The 21055-nt window shown below is 40.3% G+C and overlaps 1 protein-coding gene across 1 annotated transcript in view; it reads right to left on the bottom strand.

The window, feature by feature from the left end:
* The window catches only part of TGS1 (trimethylguanosine synthase 1), a 52321-nt gene that overhangs the window by 30875 nt on the left and 391 nt on the right, over positions 1 to 21055 (bottom strand). Inside the window, exons 2-6 of the mRNA XM_003255969.4 lie at positions 11980 to 12044; positions 8845 to 9017; positions 7674 to 8502; positions 4417 to 4534; positions 2018 to 2104 (exon numbers count right to left, since the gene is read on the bottom strand). Of these exons, the coding sequence (XP_003256017.1) occupies positions 2018 to 2104; positions 4417 to 4534; positions 7674 to 8502; positions 8845 to 9017; positions 11980 to 12044 (1272 nt within the window). The remainder of the gene's footprint in view (positions 1 to 2017; positions 2105 to 4416; positions 4535 to 7673; positions 8503 to 8844; positions 9018 to 11979; positions 12045 to 21055) is intronic.

The raw sequence follows: 21055 nt of genomic DNA, 5'->3' as shown, positions 1-21055 counted from the left end.
GTCATGGTTTAGATTACTGGTGTAAGCTGTCTTTAGCAGGCTTTACCTACTCAGTTTAGTCTTCATGTCATGTACGATAAAATCTCTAGTTGTTCTAACACAACTACCCATGTTCCTTTATATTTAATGCTTGGGCATTTAATCCCAGAGAAATCTTATGTCTTCTATACACAAATGTTCATAGCAGCTTTGTTTACTTTTGAAATTTCATTTTATTTTTTTATTTTCTGCCTTGCTATGTTACCTAGGCTAGTCTCAACCTCTGGCTTCAGGCAATCTTACCTTAGCTTCCCAAAGTGCTGGGATTACAGGTGTGAGCCACTGCACCTGCACTGATGCTTTATTTGTAACAGCAAAATGTCACAAATAATACAAATGCCCTTCAACTGTTGCATGGTTGAGCAAATTTTGGTACATCCATACACTGGAATTCTATTCAGCAATAAAAAGGAATAAATGGACTGGGCATGGTGGCTCATGCCTGCAATCCCTGCACTCTAGGAGGCTGAGATGGGAGGATCACTTGAGGCCAAGAGTTTAAGACGAGCCTGGGTAACATAGCAAGACCCCATCTCTATGAAAAAACTTAAAACAGCACTGCACTCCAGCCTGTGTTACAGAGCGAGACCCTACGGAAGGAAGGCAGGCAGGCACATGTAATAATCTGGAGAGACCTTCTAGGGCATTACGCTTAGATCTTAGGAAACAATTTAGATGTTGTTAATTAGGATAATTGATAAAACACAATGCCCTCGTTTACAGAATTAGCTAAATGTTTCTACCAACAAGAAAGAGTGTCTATGGTACATTGTCGAGGGAGAAAAGCAAACTGGAGAGTATGTATAATATGACCTAATTTTTCTGTTTTACACAAAGAGAAGCAAAATGTGTGTACATGGCGAGGCGCAGTGGCTCACGCCTGTAATCCCAGGACTTTGGGAGGCCGAGGTAGGCGGATCACCTGAGGTCAGGAGTTTGAGACCAGCCTGGCCAATATGGTGCAACCCTGTCTCTACTAAAAAAAAAATAAAATAAATAAAAATAAATAAATAAATAAATAAATTAGCAGGGCGTGGTGGTGCATGCCTGCAGTCCCAGCTACTTGTGGGGCTGAGGCAGGAGAATCACTTGAACCCAGGAGGCGGATGTCGCAGTGGGCCGAGATCGCACCACTGTGCTGCAACCTGGGCAACAGAGTGAGACTCTGTCTCAAAAAATAAAACAAAACAAAACAAACAAAAAATGTGTGTACATGTATGTACTCATAATACACAACAGTAAATTTGGAGGGATGTATGCCAAACTCTTTTTTTTGAGAGTCTCACTCTGTTACCCAGGCTGGAGTGCAGTGGCATTATCATGGTTCACAGCACCCTCAACCTCCCAGGCTGAAGTGACCCTCCCATCTCAGCCTCCTGAGGAGCTGTAAACACAAGCACGCACCACTAAACCCAACTAATTTTTAAATTTGTTGTAGAGATGGGGTCTCCCTATATTGCCCAGCCTCTCAAAGTGCTAAACTCTTTAAAACACTGCCTACATCTGAGAATGACTGGAAGAAAATATTTTTTACTTTTTACTTGTTATTTGGTTTGTTTTAATTTTACTCTTTCATAATAGAAAAAGAGGTTATTGAAGATTTTAACTTTTCATGGCATGTTTACTATGGTCTTCAGATGTACGCACGTGAGTCACTAGGTGAGAAGAGAACCATGCTTAGAAGTCACAACAGCTGGGCCTAAATTCCCTCTCCAGTAAAGTCAAAGCCTCTGTGAGCTGCAGTTGCTTTATCTATGAAATGGAATAACAACACTGGATTGCTATAAAGTGCAACTGAGTTAAAGCATATGAACACATCAAATGTACAGGGATATCTCTACCACAATTCTAACACGAAGTGATTTAATGATAACATCTCAACACATGATCATTTATTAGTTATCTGAGTATCAGAGTGCTCTAAGATAGCTGAAGTGGTTAGGACTTCTGGAAAACAATAGCTTTTATGAATAATTACTTTTGTCCTGAGCCATACTTGAATCCTAGAAGGGAACCACTGTCATCAAAGTCTGAAGCTGGGTTTTCATCAATGTCCAGTTCATGGCTAAATAAAGAAAAGGTAAACAGTGATAAGCCATTACCACCAGAGCCCACCAGTTCAGATAAATATAAAAAAGGCAATATAATTGACCCACGCAAACTTCCCATCACTATAATCAACCATAGTTCACAAATCCAGGAAACCAGGAAAAAAAATACTTTAATTAGAATTTTCCAAATGAGGTAAGTACCCAGGAGCGTTTGGAACACAGCAGTAAGTATTCCAGTCTTAATCCGTGTCAAGTAATGATTTCTATTCCTAGGTATGGTACAAATATCATCTCTCAACTTTCCTTTGGAAAAACACCAGTAAAAGCTGCAGCCTTAAATTAATCTCCCAAAGTGATTTCTCCAGAGGTTTCCCTTAAAAACAAACAAGGAAACGTTTGATAAGTATTAATACAATCCAAAAAAAATTTAAAAGAAAAAAATTATTAAAAAGAATAAGGTTGTGATACAAGTGATATTAGGTAACGCAGGAGAATCCACCTACTAGAGATCTTTTAGTAACCAGTGACTACCCCTGGCCATAATTCCAAGTAAAGGAAAATGGTGAGAAATAATTCTTACAAAGTTTGTCCTTCAAAATAAGTTATGCTCATTGAACACACATGATCTTTGCCTTTAGTAACTAGCCGGAACTGGGGAGTTAACAAGCAATGTCTACGATATAGAGGGAGCATAGTAGAGGCATGCTTGTTTTTCTAGAAGCTATATGGAGTACAAGTGTCTTACGTGGAGCACCCCATATCCAGTTAGAGAAATGAAGTGTCCAGCTAACTTCCAAGTTCAGTAATGATCCATTCTTTCCTTGTTACTTACAGTGTTAGCATCTGACTACATCCCACCTTACATTATTCTCTGCGTGTTTAATTATGTGAAGTGTATAAACCTCCAAGAAAAAAATGTAGAGATGAATACCAAAAAAAAGAACTTTTATTTGGTTATAAAACACAAAAACAGAACTGCAGTTTGGGACATAAGCACAGAATGAGGTGGCCTCATGAAATGCCCAAAGAAGAGAGGAAAAGGTTAGAGTTTCACTGAGGAGAGAGGTCACGCACGTTGTTTAGAAAGTTAGTTCACTGGTGCTGGCAGCATCTTACAACAAATAGCTGGTGAGTTTTGATTAGGAAAGCCAGTGGTTGTTAGGTGGAACTTGTAATCTGAGAGTTACGGTTAGGCCTCTGCAGTTTTGAATTGGGCTTGTGAGACTGTGTCAGGCACATATTCCTGTATAAGCAGCTATCTGTCTTTGTGTGATGCTTTGGCTTGGAAAAATTTATTGTGACAGTTCCTGTTATCAGGCAAATAGTGCATGAGAGTCTTTCATGGCCTTCCCTGGCTACATTTTACCAGCGTCTGAAACAAGTGACTCTGTTTTGACTCTTACAACTTTCACAGTGGTAAACAGAAATTGCACTGCTTCGAGTAGAGTTGGTCTGGGCTCTGGCTTTAGAGCTGCCATTGCTGTGAAGAAAACTCTGAGCAAGGTACTCATTCCTGTTTGCCTCAGTGTTTCTATCTATACAATGAGAGCATGACCTTGAGGTCTTTTTCAGCAATACAAATCTGGGATAAGGTATATCCAGACTTTTGAAAAACATTAGAACTGGTGAGAGAGAGAGAGAGAGAGAGAGAAGATATGAATTTAATTATTAGTTAAAAGTTATGATCCACTGATAGCTACTAAGTGTCAGATATATTATACGCTAGCTCCTGTCTACCCAATGATCACAAAAAAGGCATCAGTCCAATCTTATAGACAAGAAATTAAGAAATGTACTTAGGCTGGGTGTGGTGGCTCACACCTGTAATCCCAGTGCTTTGGAAGGCCAAGGCAAGTGGATCACTTGAGGCCAGGAGTTTGAGATCAGCCTGGGCAATATAGTGAGACCCTGTCTCTACAAAAAAATTAAAAAAATTAACCAGGAGTGGTGGCACACGCCTGTAGTCCCAGCTACTCAAGGCAGAAGGATCAATTGAGCTGAGGAGTTCAAGTTCAATTGAGCTGAGGAGTTCAAGATCATAGTGAGCTATGATCATGCCATGTACTCCAGCCTGAGCGATAAAGCCAGACCGTGTCTTAAAAAAAAAAAAAAAAACAGAAGGAAATGTACTTAGAGCTTGTGAGTGGCAGAGTTTGGCCTTGACCACAAGTCCAGGTCCAAAGGCTCAGAATCTTACCAGTAGATCCTGCCTCTTCTTACATGATTACCGGTGTTGTGAACATAACAATCATTTAATAACCACTCGCTTACGGATACAAATGCTTACTCTAACACGCTCTGGTGAGAGGGGTCTCATGTAACTTACCTCCTCTTCAGTTTTCTTGGCTTATGCTGAGGTGGATCTTCCTCACTTTCATCTCCATCAGTACCACTGGCATGTGGTCTGTCTTTGCTTGTGTTTGCTCCTGAAGACTTCTGTGAATCTAAAGAGGCAGAAATATTGCAGTAGGTTTTCCCCCTTGGTTTGACAACTTTTCTGCTATTTGCAAAGCCAATGAAAATATTTTAGCACCTTTTCTACAATCAACTGTACATGAGCATCAAAGTGCCAGGTCACATCTACCTGTTTGTGTCTACATGCAGAGTCTGAGCATTTCAAAAATCCTAACTATAAGCTTTGTTAAATTAAATTTAGCCTAAAGCTGTCCGTGTATACATTTTAAGCTCAGCTTAAACGTTTCTCCACACATAGTGAACTATAACCTAATTGGTGGTATAAAAAGACTGTAACCTACTCTTGTACCAAGCACAGTTTGGGCTAATCACAGGCAGCCAACTGTTCAAATGGTGTTCAAGTAAGGCAAAAGCTGGGCTGTCACCAATCCAGCTGTTTCTGTACTTCACTTCCACCTTCTGTACATTGTACATCATTTTTCTTTTTCTGTCCATAAATGTTATCCCAATCATATGGCAGCCCTGGAGCTGCTCTGAACCTATTCTGGCTCCGGGGGCTGCCTGATTCGAGAATCGTTCTTTGCTCAGTTAAACTCTATAAAATTTAATTTGTCTAAAGTTTTTTAACAGGTTTAAAAATGTTCATGATCTAACTACTTAAAAAAAAAACAAACAACAAACTAAAACTACTTCTTCATAGTTGCCCAAATCTACACAAATTAACCCACAAAGCTGCCTTTGTGATAGCTGTTAGCAGTCATATTCTTATGGAATTTTAGTTGAAATGACTGTAAAGGGGGCATAATCACATTGATTAAGAAGAATTTCTCTTCATTTGCCTTTAATATAGTATGAAAGTAACATTAATAATGAGAGTAACAAAGACAATACTATCTTTAAGAAGAGTTCTTTAACTTACAGTGACAAAAACTGAGGCACAAATCTGTCTTTGTTCTCTATCTTGTCAGACTGGAAGAAAGTGGGTAGCTGAGACCAGGAGGAAAAAGATGTCTGCAGGGTAGACAGTGGGAAGCTTTGACTCTTTCAGAAAAGCACCAACCACAAAGAGTAGAAAACATACTTACACATAGAAGCATAACCTATACCTTAAATTTTGAACTCAAGGGAAGATCTAAAACAAATAAAAATCTAAAACCCTCAAATTCATCCTGATGGCAGACAAACTGGAGTTATTACAGAAATGGACAATCTATAAACATAAGTAAGGGAACAGGCAACAGAAGGCAGAGACTGTGAGAATTACTGTGTCTGGCAAAGAAAAAAAGCAGGCAGATGAGGGAGGAGAACCAAAGAGGGTAAATGAGACAGTACTTTAGAGGCCAAAACAATGCCCAATATGTATATTATAAACTTTATGGTCAAAATATGTACAGAAAGGTATCAGGAGAGTATAGAAGAGTATCAGAATACTAATATAAAATCTTCAGATAAAAAAGGATGGCTGTGCATGGTGGCTCACACCTATGCACTTTGGGAGGCTGAGGTGGGAGGATCACTTGAGGTCAGGAGTTTGAGACCAGCCTGGCCAACATGGTGAAACCCCATATCTACTAAAACTACAAAAAAAAAAAAAAAATTAACTGGATGTGGTGGCACACACCTGTAGTCCCAGCTACTCGGGAGGCTGAGGCCAGAGAATTGCTTGAGCCCTGGAGGCAGACCCTGCAGTGAGCTGAGATAGTGCCACTGCACTCCAGCTTGGGTGACAGAGTGAGACTCCATCTCAAAAAAAAAAAAAAAAAAAAAAAAGGGATGAAAATGTATCACCAAAATAGAAAGGAATGAGAATATTATACTGAGGTAGGCTCCACTTATAAGAATCTAAGAATATAGAGAAAAAAAGCAAGTTGACAGAGTTCTTTAGAAACTCTCAGCTGGATGAAGTATTAGCAATCTGAGATAAGCAAAGCAAATCTGATTGTTAAGTAAAAGGTCAAAACCATTTGTTTCACAAAGGAGTAAGGCTGAGAAGAAAGTTCCTCTACACTAGATGTCTTCAGCATGTAACAGCAGGATGCCAAAACTTCAGGATATGCAGATATCACAGAAATTTCCCCCCCTCCCATTTTCCTGGTGCTGTTAATTGGCAGAAGCCTCTCCATAGCAAGAGCACTGATATAGTTTGGATGTTTGTCCCCTCTAAACCTCATGTTTAAATGTGATCCCTAATGTTGGAAGTGGGGTCTGGTGGGAAGTGTTTGGGTCATGGGGCAGATCCTTCATGAATGGCTTGGTGCCTCCCCATGGTAATGAGTTACTGCAATATCTGATTGCTAACAAGAGCCTGGGATTTCCCCCCTCTCTCTTGCTGTCTCTCTTGCCATGTGGCATGCCTATGCCCCTTTCACCTTCTGCCATAATTGGAAGGTTCCTGAGGCCCTCACCAGGAGTTGATGCTGAGGCTATGCTTCCTGTACAGCCTGCAAAACTGTGAGCCAAAATAAACCTCTTTTCTTTAAACACTCCTCAGTCTCAGGTATTCCTTTACAGCAATGCAAAGTAAACATTCTCATCGCACCCTACTCCTATTAACTCCTTTCAAAACACTTCTCATTGGCATTCTCTAGTCCTGAGTGGCACCAGTTTGCACAATTAGCTTTTTTTTTTTTGATCAGTTATTCAGGAATCAATCAAGTTCCTTATCCTGGATATTTTATTGATGAGAATCCTGAAATTAACCATTCCAGTTATAAATTAATATTGTGCCCCATTGAGATCTTTTTTCACAGCAAGACTTCACTTGTCCTAAGTGAATTCTACATATGATTCATAAGACATTTGCCCAATGTCAAATGTACATTCTCAATTGCTTTCTAACATGCCTCTTATAAACTCATTTGTTCTGGAAAACTAAAAGTTCCAAGCTCACTCTAAATTAGATTTCTCAAGAGATTCCACATTTTCCTTCATTAGCCACCAAAGTACAAGAGAAGGAATGATATTTTTGAGAACTGTATGCAAATATTCTTATTAGTAGAAAAGGATAACAACTTGTGATATGAAAATAGGATGGATTAAATCATCTCATTATTATATGAAATGTACTTGGTATTATTTAACTCTACAATAAAGGAATAGTAGTTATTTTGCTAAATGAATTCATTTTGCTAACCATTACATGATAGAATAAATCTTGGTTAATCTTACCTTCAGCTGGTGGGTCTGTGCTTGTATTCCCCGACGAGTTGCTTTCCTCATTGGTTCCTCCATTACGTGGTTCACTTTGGCCGGAAGCAGGGCACTCTCTTCTGCTACTAACTTCACTTAGCTGTTGATGACCATCATGACTTGTACAGGAATCTAATTGGCTCTGTTTTACTTCCTCTGAATTCAGTTTTATGTTACTAATTCCATCAAGTATTTCACTATGATCCTTATCACTTGTACCAGAGCTGTCATTATCAACCGTAACAGGTGAAGATGGAAAAGATACTAAGTCAACTTTCATGCATTTTTCATCTTTCTTGTTGTCAGCTTCTGTTTTAGATGTGTAAGTATCTGTATCACAGCTTTGCAAGGCATCAAAAGTCCAACCCTGAGCTTCCCAATACTGAAATTGTTCCAAATAATACCAATAAAGTTGACTATAATGTTGCTCCCATTCTTCCTTTGTATCAGGAAAGTTCCAAGGTTCAGAAGATAGTGCTTGATCCGGATGTTTTTCTTGCCAACTTTGCCACAACAGTCCTCCTCCATATTCATTCCAATACTTTTCCCATTTCTCTGTAATTTCTAGCTTTGGAGATAATGTGTTTTCAACAGGAAGATTTTCTGTCTCAGTATCTTTTTTGCTTTGAAGTTCACATGTTCTGGTGTTCTCATACTGTTCAACTGAAGATGGATCATCTGAAGCCAAAATGTCGTCTTCTTCATATTCTTTTCTCCAAGATTCTTGCACAATTTCATCTAAGTACTTCTTTTGATGTTTTTTCTTTTTCTTTTTTATTTTAACTTTATTTCTAGTATTCATAGATACCTGTATCAGATAAGTAACTTGAATATAAAATGCACTTTATGAACTATAAAAGAAAGTAGAATCCAGTCTATTTTGACATTAAATTAAACAAAATACTCTCAAAGCCCCACGATGGGCTTTTAGTTCCACAAACAAGTGACATACTATCTAAGTTTCCAAGAGGAGCAACAGTCACACTTGGGACATATTACAACTTTCAGTTCTGGTTAATTTATAAATACATACATCTAAAAAGAGGCAGAGAGTGCTGATCGTGAATGCATTTAATCTGATAAAAAGTAATTCCTTGTGATATTTTATAAAGGAAACTAAGAGAAATAATAAAAGTAAATTAATATTTACCTCAAAATTCTTATGTGCAGTTATCCTACCAAATTGAAGTGGCAATCCCATACTTCTCATGAGTTCAGCCTCAGAATCAAGTTCACTTTCATCTAGGCCTATGCCTTTGCTGTCATGTGATTCTGCAGTACCACAGGAATAACCACCTTCCTCTTCTTCTGTCGCCTGGTCTCCTATAGACACCATTTATTAGCTTAGTTTTAAGGAAAACTTAAGAGGCAGGTTTTCTTATTCTCATTTTAAAACACCTGAGATCCAGAGTGACCCGCCCAAAATAAAGGTATGCAAATGTTACCATTTTTTTTTATTTTTTAGAGAAGCGGGTCTCACAACACTGCCCAGGTTGGAGTATAAGGGCTATTTGCAGGTGTGATCCTAATGCACTAAAAAGCTCTGAACTCTTGGGCTCAGTCAGTCCTCTTGCCTCAGCTTCACAAGCAGCTAGGATTACAGTTGCATGCCACCTTGCCTGGCCTGCAAAGTTACAATTTTTAAAGAAAAAAAAGAAAACAAACAAAAAACAATTGATGGTATGCTGGGCACGGTGGCTCACACCTGTAACCCCAGCACTTTCAGAGGCTGAGGCGGGCGGATCACTTGAGGTCAGGAGTTTGAGACCAGCCAGGTCAACATGGTGAAAACCCATCTCTACCAAAAATACAAAAATTAGCTGGGCCCAGGCTGTAACCCCAGCTACTCGGGAGGCTGAGGCAGGATAATTGCTTGAACCTGGGAGACAGAGGTTGCCGTGAGCCAAGATCGTGCCACTGCACCCCAGCCTGGGTGAGAGAGCGAGACTCCGTCTCAAAAAAAAAAAACAATTGATGGTAGTAATATGGACTAGTAACAAAAAAAGCCAATGAAGAATCAACAGACAGTTTCTTATTGGGCTATGCCTGCCACTATTCATCCAGCTGCCCATTTAACTTACTCTTATTGAGCATCTGCTCTATGTTGGGCACTGTGCAAAATACTGAGGATGGAAGGAAGACAGAACAGGCCATGTAACCCTAGTATGTGGAGAAAATACTTATATGTTCACATTCTTTATCTGCAAAATTACTGAACTAAGACAGTGAATTTAAAAATCATGATTTGTGAAGTTATTTTAGGAGGTATTAACAAGAGCGGGTGAGCAGTACATCTTCATGCCCCTCACAGACACTTCAATACAACCGGGATTTAGGTTCTGGGATTCTGTGGAAGAGCTGATTTAATGAAAGGATTCTGCTATTAGAAGTTTGAAATCCTGGGGTTGGGCACAGTGGCTTATAGCTCTAATCCCAGTATTTTGAGAGGCTGCTTGAGGCCAGGAGTTTGAGACAAGCCGGAGCAACACAGCGAGACCCGGTCTATACAAACAAAACAAAAAACCAAAAAACAAACAACAAACTACCCTGGTGTGGTGGCGCCTGTAGTCCCTGCTACTTGGGAGGCTGAAGTGACAGGAATGCTTAAGCAATTGCCACCTAGACAGCAGAGCAAGACCCTCTCTCTCTCTAAAAAAAGAGAAAGGTTTGAAATCCACTAAACTGGAAGATTTTTTTTCAAGCTCTCTGAATCTAATTCTTTTTTTTTTTGAGACGGAGTCTTTCTCTGTCCCCCAGGCTGGAGTGCGGTGGCGCGATCTCGGCTCACCGCAACCTCCACCTCCTGGGTTCACGCCATTCTCCTGCCTCAGCCTCCTGAGTAGCTGGGACCACAGGCGCCCGCCAACACGCCCGGCTAATTTTTTGTATTTTTTAGTAGAGACGGGGTTTCACCATGTTAGCCAGGATGGTCTCGATCTCCTGACCTCGTGATCCGCCCACCTCAGCCTCCCAAAGTGCTGGGATTACAGGCTTGAGCCACCGCGCCCAGCCTGAATCTAATTCTTATGGAAAAACCATTTATTACAACAAAGTAAGTTTTACTTTACCCTAATATGGTTATCTAATAGTAATTATACCATTAAATGAACATATGCCATTCAAGTGCTCTATTAACTGTTTAAAATATGAGATAACAAAAATCATTTTATGTATTAGCATACTCAATTAGCATTGGGCTGCACTCCAGCTTGATGATCTCAGGCAACAGAACAGTAAATCTTATATAGCCAAAATGAAGACTGATAAAGAGAAATCTTATGTGTGCAAATTCTACTACAAGAGGGAGAAAGATAATTTTCTAAATAATGAAGGGGATTCCACTCACAACTCCATTCAAATATACTTACGAAAGCTCAGGAGACAGCAAAATGGAGAAAATGAGTAAGCTAAGTTTTATGTTCCTTTCATAGTATGCGTATTTTCTTATGCTCAAGGAGCCTAGTGTTATAGGAACTTTATTTGTATAGCATAGCACTGAAACACAAAGCAAACATTCCATCCAGTGATCAACTGAAGAAACAGTAATTTGTTCCATCGCCATGAGAGTTAAAGGATTTCCAAAGGTAAGTATGACACCGTACTTGGGCTGACTTTGGCTTCTAAATCCACGCTGTAATTTTCTCTGTGTCTAGAAACACTAAAGGTCTATGTGGAAGGACAAATGCAGTAGGGATGTTTGAGAGACCAAAGTGAGGCTCAATGTACAGTATAAATTATATTTGTTACTTACTCTGCCTCCTGGGTTCAAGGGATTTTCTTGCCTCAGCCTCCTGAGTAGCTGGGATTATAGGTGCCCACCACCATACCTGGATAATTTTTGTATTTTTATTAGAGATGGGGTTTTACCATGTTGGCCAGGCTGGTCTCATACTCCTGACCTCAAGTGATCTGCTTGCCTTGGCCTCCCAAAATGCTGGGATTACAGGCATGAGCCACCACACCCAGCCAGAAACCACATATTCCCTACTTTTCAAAGCTTTAAATTCCAGGTTGCTCTTATCTAATGGCGGCAACTCAGGGAGGAACACTGCACAGGGCAAAAGAGGCTACATTAAGTCAGCACAGGAGCTATAGAAAAACAAAAGATCTGCTTTCATAGAGATTCCAGAACCATGTTATAAAAGAAAATAAAAATTGATTACAGATTTGGCATTTATATTTTATGCTAACAAATCAATACAATATTATTAACAAATTTTACATAAATTAACACATTATGGCTAATTTCAGCAAAAAAGAGTTATAGAATTTTATACTATATTACCTGAATTGTTGCCACTGTCTCTGATGTAATAGCCTTTTAATCCCAAATTGTACAATTTTCGATCCCTGTGAAGCAGATTAAGCAGTTCATATTGAAATGAATTAAGCCATAAGTTTAGAGGGAAAGAAATCTCAAGCCATCACAGATTAATTAATAAAAAGCTTATGAAACAGAAAAGCAATCTGCTAATACATTTCCCTCACTTATAATGTAGAGGCAATAACACATTTCTCATGGAGTTGTTGTAAGGACTGATAGTATATGTAAAATATTTAGCACAGTGCTTAACACATGGTAGCATTTATTACTATAACTGCTAGTTACTAAAATTAAGGCTGGGCACAGTGGCTTACACCTGTAATCCCAGCACTTTGGGAGGCTGAGGTGGGCAGATCACCTGAGGTCAGGAGTTTGAGACCAGCCTGGCCAACATGATGAAACCCTGTCTCTACTGAAAACACAAATTAGCCAGGTGTGGTGGCAGGTGCCTACAATCCCAGCTACTCAGGAGGCTGAGGCAGGAGAATTGCTTAAATCCGCGAGGCGGAGGTTGCAGTGAGCTGAGATCACACCACTGCACTCTAGCCTGGGCGACAAGAGCAAAACTCTATCTCAAAAAAAAAAAAATTAAGTGTAATTTCTCCTGGACATCTGATACTCCTTATGATACATAAACAATGGGGTGTTCTCTAAATTTTGTTGCGAGTTAACAGTGGAGAGACTTAGCTTACATACATATAAATCAATATGCAGACCCTAATCCATTTGCTAATAAGACAAACTATCCATTGTGAACAGTAGACAAGGTATTCATGGTCTGAGCAAAGGTTACCAAAATAAACCTAACAGAATACTTAAAAAAAAGTGGAAGACTTTGCTTTTAATATCTTCCTGACTATAAATTCAGCTGTAATAAACTCCACTGTAACTGCTACAAGAAGGCCAATTGCAAGTGGAAGCTAACATAACTTTTCTAATGGAGCTACAATAAATTTAACTAAATAAAATTCTAGTGTACTTGCTCTATTTCACATCCTTTTGCTTCTTTTTTGGAGATACTATATGAAATGTCAAGTAGGTGGTGACTCAGCAGGATGGTGAACAGGCAAGGGGGTGACGTGCAAATGTGCTTTGGCAGCAACTGGTCCCCAAGAACATGGGCACTGGGGGTGGGAAGCAGGAGCTGCACAGGGGGCATCACTGGTCTGCCCACCAGCCCCTAAAGATATGAGACACTGAAGTGTCAGATGGAGGAGAGGACCAGTATGGTTGGTTGCAAGTTGGTTATAATGAGCAAATATGTAAATGTGTTGAAGACAATGTTAGCCAAGATTCCCCTTGTTGAAGGTTACTTATTTACTTTATTATTTTAAAATTTAATGTTTTTAAATAAAAAATTTTTGGTTTTTATTTTTTTAATAAAAATGAAGAAAGTTATTTAAAAGCAAGGTGGGCTCAAGACATTATCTGTTAGGAAGGAAGGCTAGAAAGAACCCTCAGGTGTTGGGCCAACATTAGAAGTACTGTTATAAACTCATGGCATTTAAGTTTATATACACAGCAGACATAAAAATAGTTTTTAAAAGTGTTACATATGTGTGTATATATACACACATAGACATATTCATGTATGTGTGTAAAACACACATAGACATATTCATGTATGTGTGTAAAACACACATAGACATATTCATGTATGTGTGTAAAACACACATATATACACTGCTCAACTCTCTCTACTAAGAGGGCACAGGAACAATAAGCACAATGAGCAGCCAGTTTTTGGTTTCTAAATACTATTTTCCATGAAAGGAACCAAGTTGCCCTGGAGAAATGACAATTCCAGGTTGGAGCATGAACTGTAAAAGATAAACCTGGGTCATCTTATGCCAGAAGATTAGGAAGCACTCAACACTAGAAATACCAAAAGGACACAGGAGCCACTTCAAAGAGTTCCCCACTGGCCAAATCACAGACAATATCAGCACCAAATTAATGTTAGCAATGGAATATAACCTGTTAGTAAACTAAGAATCTAGATTCCACGTTAACATAAATGAACAAAAGACATGGGGAGAGAAGGGAAAGCGCTCCTTACAGAATACTAACTAATAAACGCAGTAGGAGCAAAGAAGACAAGAACCATTCCTTGGCATCCTTCACAGAGGTAGCTGATTCAGGTGGAAGTTATCAATGAATGCCAAGGCTTGTGGGTTTACTGGAAAACAGGATAATGATATAACACTGGAATATGCCCCCACAAAATACTGATTAATACAAAGGGAACCACTGTGACTTTACAGTAGAAAACTTGGCATTCAGCAACATCACCCATGATGGTATACTGTCTACAAAAAGTGCCTCCTGAGGCCACACAGAGCTGGGCATAGCATCATTTCTGTGGCACTCCTGCTAAGGCATGACCCAACTATTCCTGATGAAACATCAGACAGACCCAGGTTATTCAAGGTCAGACCCCATCTCTAGAAAAAACAAAAAAAATTAGCCGGGTGTAGTAGTGCACACCTATGGTTCTAGCTACATGGGAGGCTGAGCTGGGAGAATCACCTGAGCCCAGAAGGTTGAGGCTGCAGTAAGCAATGATCATACTACTGCACTCCAGCCTCGGCAGCAGAGCGAGTCTCTGACTCAAAAAAAAAAAAAAAAAGCCATGCCGGACATGGTGGCTCATGCCTATAATCCTAGCACTTTGGGAGGCTGAGGTGGGTGGATCACTTGAGGCTAGGAATTTGAGACCAGTCTGGCACACATGGTGAAACCCTGTCTCTACTAAAAATACAAAAATTAGCTGGGTGTGGTGGTGTGGGCCTACAGTCCTGGCTGCTTGGGAGGCTGAGGCATGAGAACTGCTTGAACCCAGGAGGTGGAGGTTGCCACTGCACTCCAGCCTGGGCGACAGAGCAAGACTCTGTCTTAAAAAAAAAAAAAAGGAAAAAAAAAGAATACATATGAAATTATTTGTAATGAAAAGCATACACATTTCAGTTCAAAAAGATCAAATTCAATGGAATTGATAAGATGGTCATTAAATAGTGTTTTAAAAGTCATTCTGATTCAAATCCAATTGTGCATTATTTTCTAGAGGTGTGAGTTGAGAAATCTCAACTTTTTACATTTCATAATTTATATTCTCTCTCTCTTCTCTTTTAGAAGGAGGGCTTCCTAAAAGTAGCATCAGTACCCGATCATACTGTGGGCTGTGAATTAAGCATTTAGCCTGGGCTGCCACTGACTGCAAGGTGACTCTCCTTTCCTGGCCTGCATCTCCTACACAGAGCCAGGTTATTTTTTTCTAGTGAGCTTCTTGGTCCCACCACAGTGCTAGCCTGTAAGCCTTCTGGAGGATGGGCCCAGCTTAACAGGTCAGCTCCTGAGAAAGCGGCAGAAAGGTCTTTCCTCATGGGTGACAGGTAAATCAGATGTCCAAGGTTATTATTAGTATGTTCCAAGGCTACTGATAATTTGAGGCAGAAAGATCAGCAACAAGAGAATGCCAGCTGTTATATTTTTATGAAAACTGTTCCTTACTTAAAACTTTCAAGTATCTCCAAGAGCATTCATCACTGGGAATGATGTATTTCTAATGCCTGGCATTTGAAGAATTTCCATTATACTTGCTAAGTATTCTCTATAAAGCCGTCTTTGAGTTTGATCAGTGTACCTTAATCCACAGAGCATAACGACTCTGGATGAATTGATGACCTCAAAAATAGAGAGATTTGTTGTAATTTCTGGACCTGGCACACGTAAGGACTAAATAAATCTTAACTACTGACTTGAATTGTAAAGCAGGAGACCCAACCTGGATTGTAGTAATCCCACTAAGATACTGCTCTCCTTAGAGCCCTAAGCAGGCACCTGAATTCTTATCCTCATACCTCTGAATACAGCAATCATCACTACGATGCCTAAGTCATCTTTCTATTGCAGCACCTGACACTCGGGCGGCTGAAATAAATGCTGAATAAAAGATTCTTAGAAATCTCTGAAGTACAAGTAGCAATTCCCCTTTTGCAAAGGGACTGTGAATCAGCTTCATTTTCAAGTAGTAAAATGGAAAGGAAGCCCTTTCTGAAAGTGTTAAAAGGGGATCACAGAAATAATACGTGACTTGCCCAAGGCCACACAGCTGAGTTTTGTAAAAGCAGACAGATATGCTGTCTATAAGGTCACCACTCTTAAATTCTGACTCAGGAACCTGTTGGGGGGAAAACATATCAAACCATTTCATTGTATCATATATTAAAAACTAGAGATCACCATCAGACACTGTTACATGAGTATGATCAGAGGGAAATACAGGCTCTTCGGTTTCCAGAATAGTCCTCTATCTCCATGAATCTATATTAATGTTAAAGTGTCTGAACAGAACACCAGCTGTTCTAGTGACTTTAGACTACTTAAATACCTTAATGAGGGAGAGTCAATGAAATCGTGTTTTATGCCAACTGGTAGCACAGTAGAAAGGCTCTCATGTCATACAGATGTGGGGTAGAATTCCAAGGCTGCCATTTATTGGCTATGTGATTTTTTTAGGCCACTACTGAGACTCTGAGACAGGGTGTCATTCTGTCACCCGGATTGGAGTGCAGTGGCACGATCACGGCTCACTGCAGCCTCCACCTCCCAGACTCAGCCTCCAGAATAGCTGGGACCACAGGAGTGCCCCACCATGCCTGGCTAATTTTTTGTATTTTTAGTAAAGATGGGGTTTCGCCATGTTGCCCAGACTGGTCTTGAACTTCTGGGCTCCAGCGATTTGCCTGTCTCAACCTCCTGAAGTACTTGGATTACTGGTGTCAGCCACCACAACCAGCCAAGACTCAATTTTCTACTTGAATAAGTGAGGATAACAAGACATGCCTCAGGGGGCTGCTAGAAGGCTTAAATTAAAAAAAAAAAATTAAATTATTCTGACATTTGTTAAAATGGTAAAGAAAGGCTTTATTTAGGACAATTGCGATAGTAATCAACATAATGGTGGCCGTATGCATGTAATCCCAGCACTTTGGGAGGCCAAGGCAGGCAGATCACTTGATGTCAGGAGTTCGAGACCAGCCTCCAAGGTAAAACCTCATCTGTACTGAAAATACAGAAATTAGCCGGGTATGGTGGTACACTCCTGTAAGCCCAGCTACTTGGGAAGCTGAGGCACGAGAATTGCTTGAATCTGGGAGGCAGAGGTTGCAGTGAGCCGAGATCATGCCACTGCACTCCAGCCTGGGCGACAGAGTGAGACTCTGTCTCAAAAGAGAAAAAAAAAAAAAAGATAATGGCAAAGGAGAGAAATTTTGCTCAACTTCAAATATAGCAAAGACAGCTGAAGACAGCCAATGGGCAGAATTCAGGGAGCATGGTCAATGGATGGAAAATTACTAAGGGGAGACATCCAGCGTGGGGGGATTGTTGCTATACCAACAGTATTCTTGCTGAGAGCAGGCCAGAGTGATCAGATACTAAGGGTGGGAAGATCTTGCTACATGGACTTAGCAGGATTCTAGGTTTAAAAAAAAAAAAAAAAAAACAAAAACACCTGTAATCCCAGCACTTTGGGAGGCTGAGGTGGGAAAACTGTTTGTACCCAGGCATTCCAGACCAGTGTGGGCAACAAGGTGAGATCCCTGTCTCTACAAAAAATAAAAAAATCAGGCAGGTATGGTGGTGCATAGCTGTGGTCCCAGCTATTCAGGAGGCTAAGGTAGGAGGACTGCTTGAGCCAGGGAAGTTGAGGCTGCAGTGAGCCATGATTGTACCACTGCACTCCAGCCTGGGTGACAAAGTGAGACCCAGTCTCAAAATAAACCTCCAAAAACCCAAAAAACAAAACAAAACAAAAACACCCAAGAACCACCCCACCACCACCAAAAAAAACCAACAAACAAAAAAACTAATGGACTTAGAAGGATTCTTGTTAAAACTGGACCAGACAGGTTGAAGACAAGTCCCAAATGACAAGGCCTAATCAAAAGGGGAGCTCACTCAGAGGAGCCTGTGTAAAGTCTGGTTACGGAGAGTCTCTGTCAGTACGAAATGTAGAACAATTAGTGGTGGCACTTAATAAGTCATCTAAGGGAGGAGACCACCCCTCATATTGTCTTACGCCCAATTTCTGCCTCCAAAGAAAGAAGTAAAAACTAAAAGGCAGAAATGAAATCCACAAGCAGACAGCCCAGCGCCACACCCTGGGCCTGGTAGTTAAAGATCGACCCCTGACCGAATCAGTTATTTGCATAAAAAAGGCACTGGGGGAGCAATGGCTCACGCCTGTAATCCCAACACTTTGGGAGGCCGAGGCGGGTGGATCACGAGGTCAGGAGACAGAGACCATCCTGGCTAACACAGTGAAACCCTGTCTCCACAAAATATACAAAAAATTAGCTGGGCATAGTGGTGGGCGCCTGTATTCCAGCTACTTGGTGGGCTGAGGCAGGAGAATGGCGTGAACCCCGGGGGCGGAGCTTGCAGTGGGCAGAGATCTCGCCACTGTACTCTGGCCTGGGCAACAGAGCGAGACTCTGTCTCAAAAAAAAAAAAAAAAAAAAAGGCACTGTGAAGATCCCTGTCCAGTTTGGTTCCTTTCTAATTACTGGCGTATGCAGCCCCCAGTCACACACCCCCTGCTTGTTCAATCAATCACGATCCTCTCATGCAGACCCCCTTAGAGTTGTGAGCCCTTAAAAGGGACAGGAATTGCTGGCTCTGGGAGCTTGGCTCTTGAGACAGGAGTCCTGCTGATGCTCCTGGCCGAATAAACCCCTTCCTTCTTTAACTTGGTGTCGGAGGGGTTTTGTCTGTGGCTCTTCCTGCTACAATCAATTGATTCAAGGGATTTAGTCAATTCTAGTGGATAATTTTGGTCCTCATTTTGCCTGATATTTTGGCAGCTTTCCAACTGATTACACCTTCACTGAAACACTTGGTGACAGTGTACTTAGGCTTGTCTGTTTCCTAGTTAATCCATCTCTTCTTGTCTTTAAAAAGTGCTGGAATTCCTCAAAGATGGATCCCTCTCCCCCACCCTTCATTAATGGGTTCAATTACTATCTAAAGCTAAATGGCTCAAGTTTTTAAAACTAGCCCAGACTTCCCCAGCACTCCAAATCAATATATGTAACTGTTTATACCATCTACTCTTGGTTATCTCATAGGTACCCCCAAATCAAAATGTACAAAATCAAACTCATAATCTCTTCTCCGTTGACCCAAAATAAAATCCATGATTCTCCAGTGATCCCTACCTCAGTGAAAGGCAGCAATACAACTTAGTCCCTACCCCCAACAAGTTTTCTCCCATCTTCCTTTCTTCATTTCTACTGCCATTTATACTAATCCAAGTCACTGTAATCTCTTGCCTAAACAATGGTCTTAAGTGGTTCTCTTCCTCCAAACAATCCTCCACACTGCCGCCTGAGTAGTATTTTAAATATGCAAATCTGATCATGTCATTCCCCAGCTTAAGGTTTTCCTATAGTCTACAAAGTCCTGCAGGTTTTGACCCTGCCTACTGTGCACACCCTATCTTCTTTCTTTCCCAGTCTTGTTTTCTTTTCTTTTCTTTTTTTTTTTTTAGGACAGGGTCTTGCTCTGTCATCCAGGCACGACAATGGCTAATTGCAGCCTGGATCTCCTGGGCTCAAGAGAGCATCTGGCCCAAGCCTCCAGAGTAGCTGGGACTACAAGCATGTGCCACCACAGCTGGCTAATTTTTTTAAAAAATTTCAGTACAGATGAGGTGTTGTTATGTTGCCCAGGCTAGTCTCCAACTTCTGGGCTCCAGTGATCCTCACTCCTCGGCCTCCTAAAGTGCTGGGATTACAGGTGTGCGCCACCGTGCCCTCTCTCCCAGCCATTTTGTTCAGTTTCTCAGGCTTTCTTTTGCTCCCTCAAGGCCTTTACTGAGTTCAGCCTTTTAGAGAACACTTTCTCCCACTGAAACTTACCCCAATTTATCCCCTAGACCTCTTTCCAAAAGCTACTTCCTCAAAGAAACCTCTGTGACCCTTGGAAAAAGTTGTTTTCACAGCATCCTGCATTTCTCCCTCATAGCACTTATAACTATAACCAACCAAGTGATAACGTAACCAGTTGTCTTAATATTCATCTTCTTTGCTAGGAAGTAAACTCAATACATGTAAGGACAGAATGTCTTGTACCTCAGTGCCTACCAGCATACTTGATATACAAGAGCACAAAAAAAATTTTCTGAATGATTGTATGATTACATGCATGCCTGACTAAAAAGGCGACAATACTTTTTACATTACATTTAACAAGTTTAACTTCTTTTTGCGTTTTCAAATTACCCCACAAAATTACACGAGAAAAATGAATTCCTTCAAACTTAAATCCTACTATATTAAACTATATTAAAAGTCTATCACATAAAATTTATTTCCACAAGGATTTAACTCTAACAAAATAAGCATGTGAGATTCAATATACCCGTTACAGAGATGCAAAAGAGATTCAAGTGGCTTAACTCACGCATTTAATATAAAGAAAACAATTTCTAGAATTCAGTTCTCTTGGCGGTATTTTTCCTGCATACTAGCTATTTTCCATGTAGGGCAATTTTTACCTAATACAAAGATTTCCCCAAAATAAAGATATCAAAAAAACTGATGTAAATATGGTTAAATCTTTTATCTCAACTAGTTTGAAGTTTTAATTATGTGCATTTGGGCTTAAGTAGATTTTTAGGTTTAAAAAAAGACGTTAACCAAAGCAAGTCACTCAACTTTAAACTTTCACTTTATAACATCATATCCACTAGAGATTTCATTTTACATGTCGCTTTCCCCCAATTTTTAAATGTCCCCTCGATTTACAAATATGAGATGACATATAGCACCTACGACATTTTTTCATAGCAGCCTACCAAGTAGATGTAGTCCTTCACTTAAAAATAATGGCAGTGGGCGACCACTCCGTCATGTCTGAGGGTTTTGTTTTTCTTAAACATCACGTGCCCAAGGGTCAGATGCTCTGGCTGGTTTCAGTGATTAATTACAACCACTTTTGCAATACCTACATTTCTGGGTAATGACTGTGCTAG

Source organism: Nomascus leucogenys, chromosome 16 (genome assembly GCF_006542625.1).
Source record: "Nomascus leucogenys isolate Asia chromosome 16, Asia_NLE_v1, whole genome shotgun sequence".
NCBI lineage: Eukaryota > Metazoa > Chordata > Mammalia > Primates > Hylobatidae > Nomascus > Nomascus leucogenys.
This window is presented reverse-complemented; position numbering and strand designations above follow the sequence as displayed.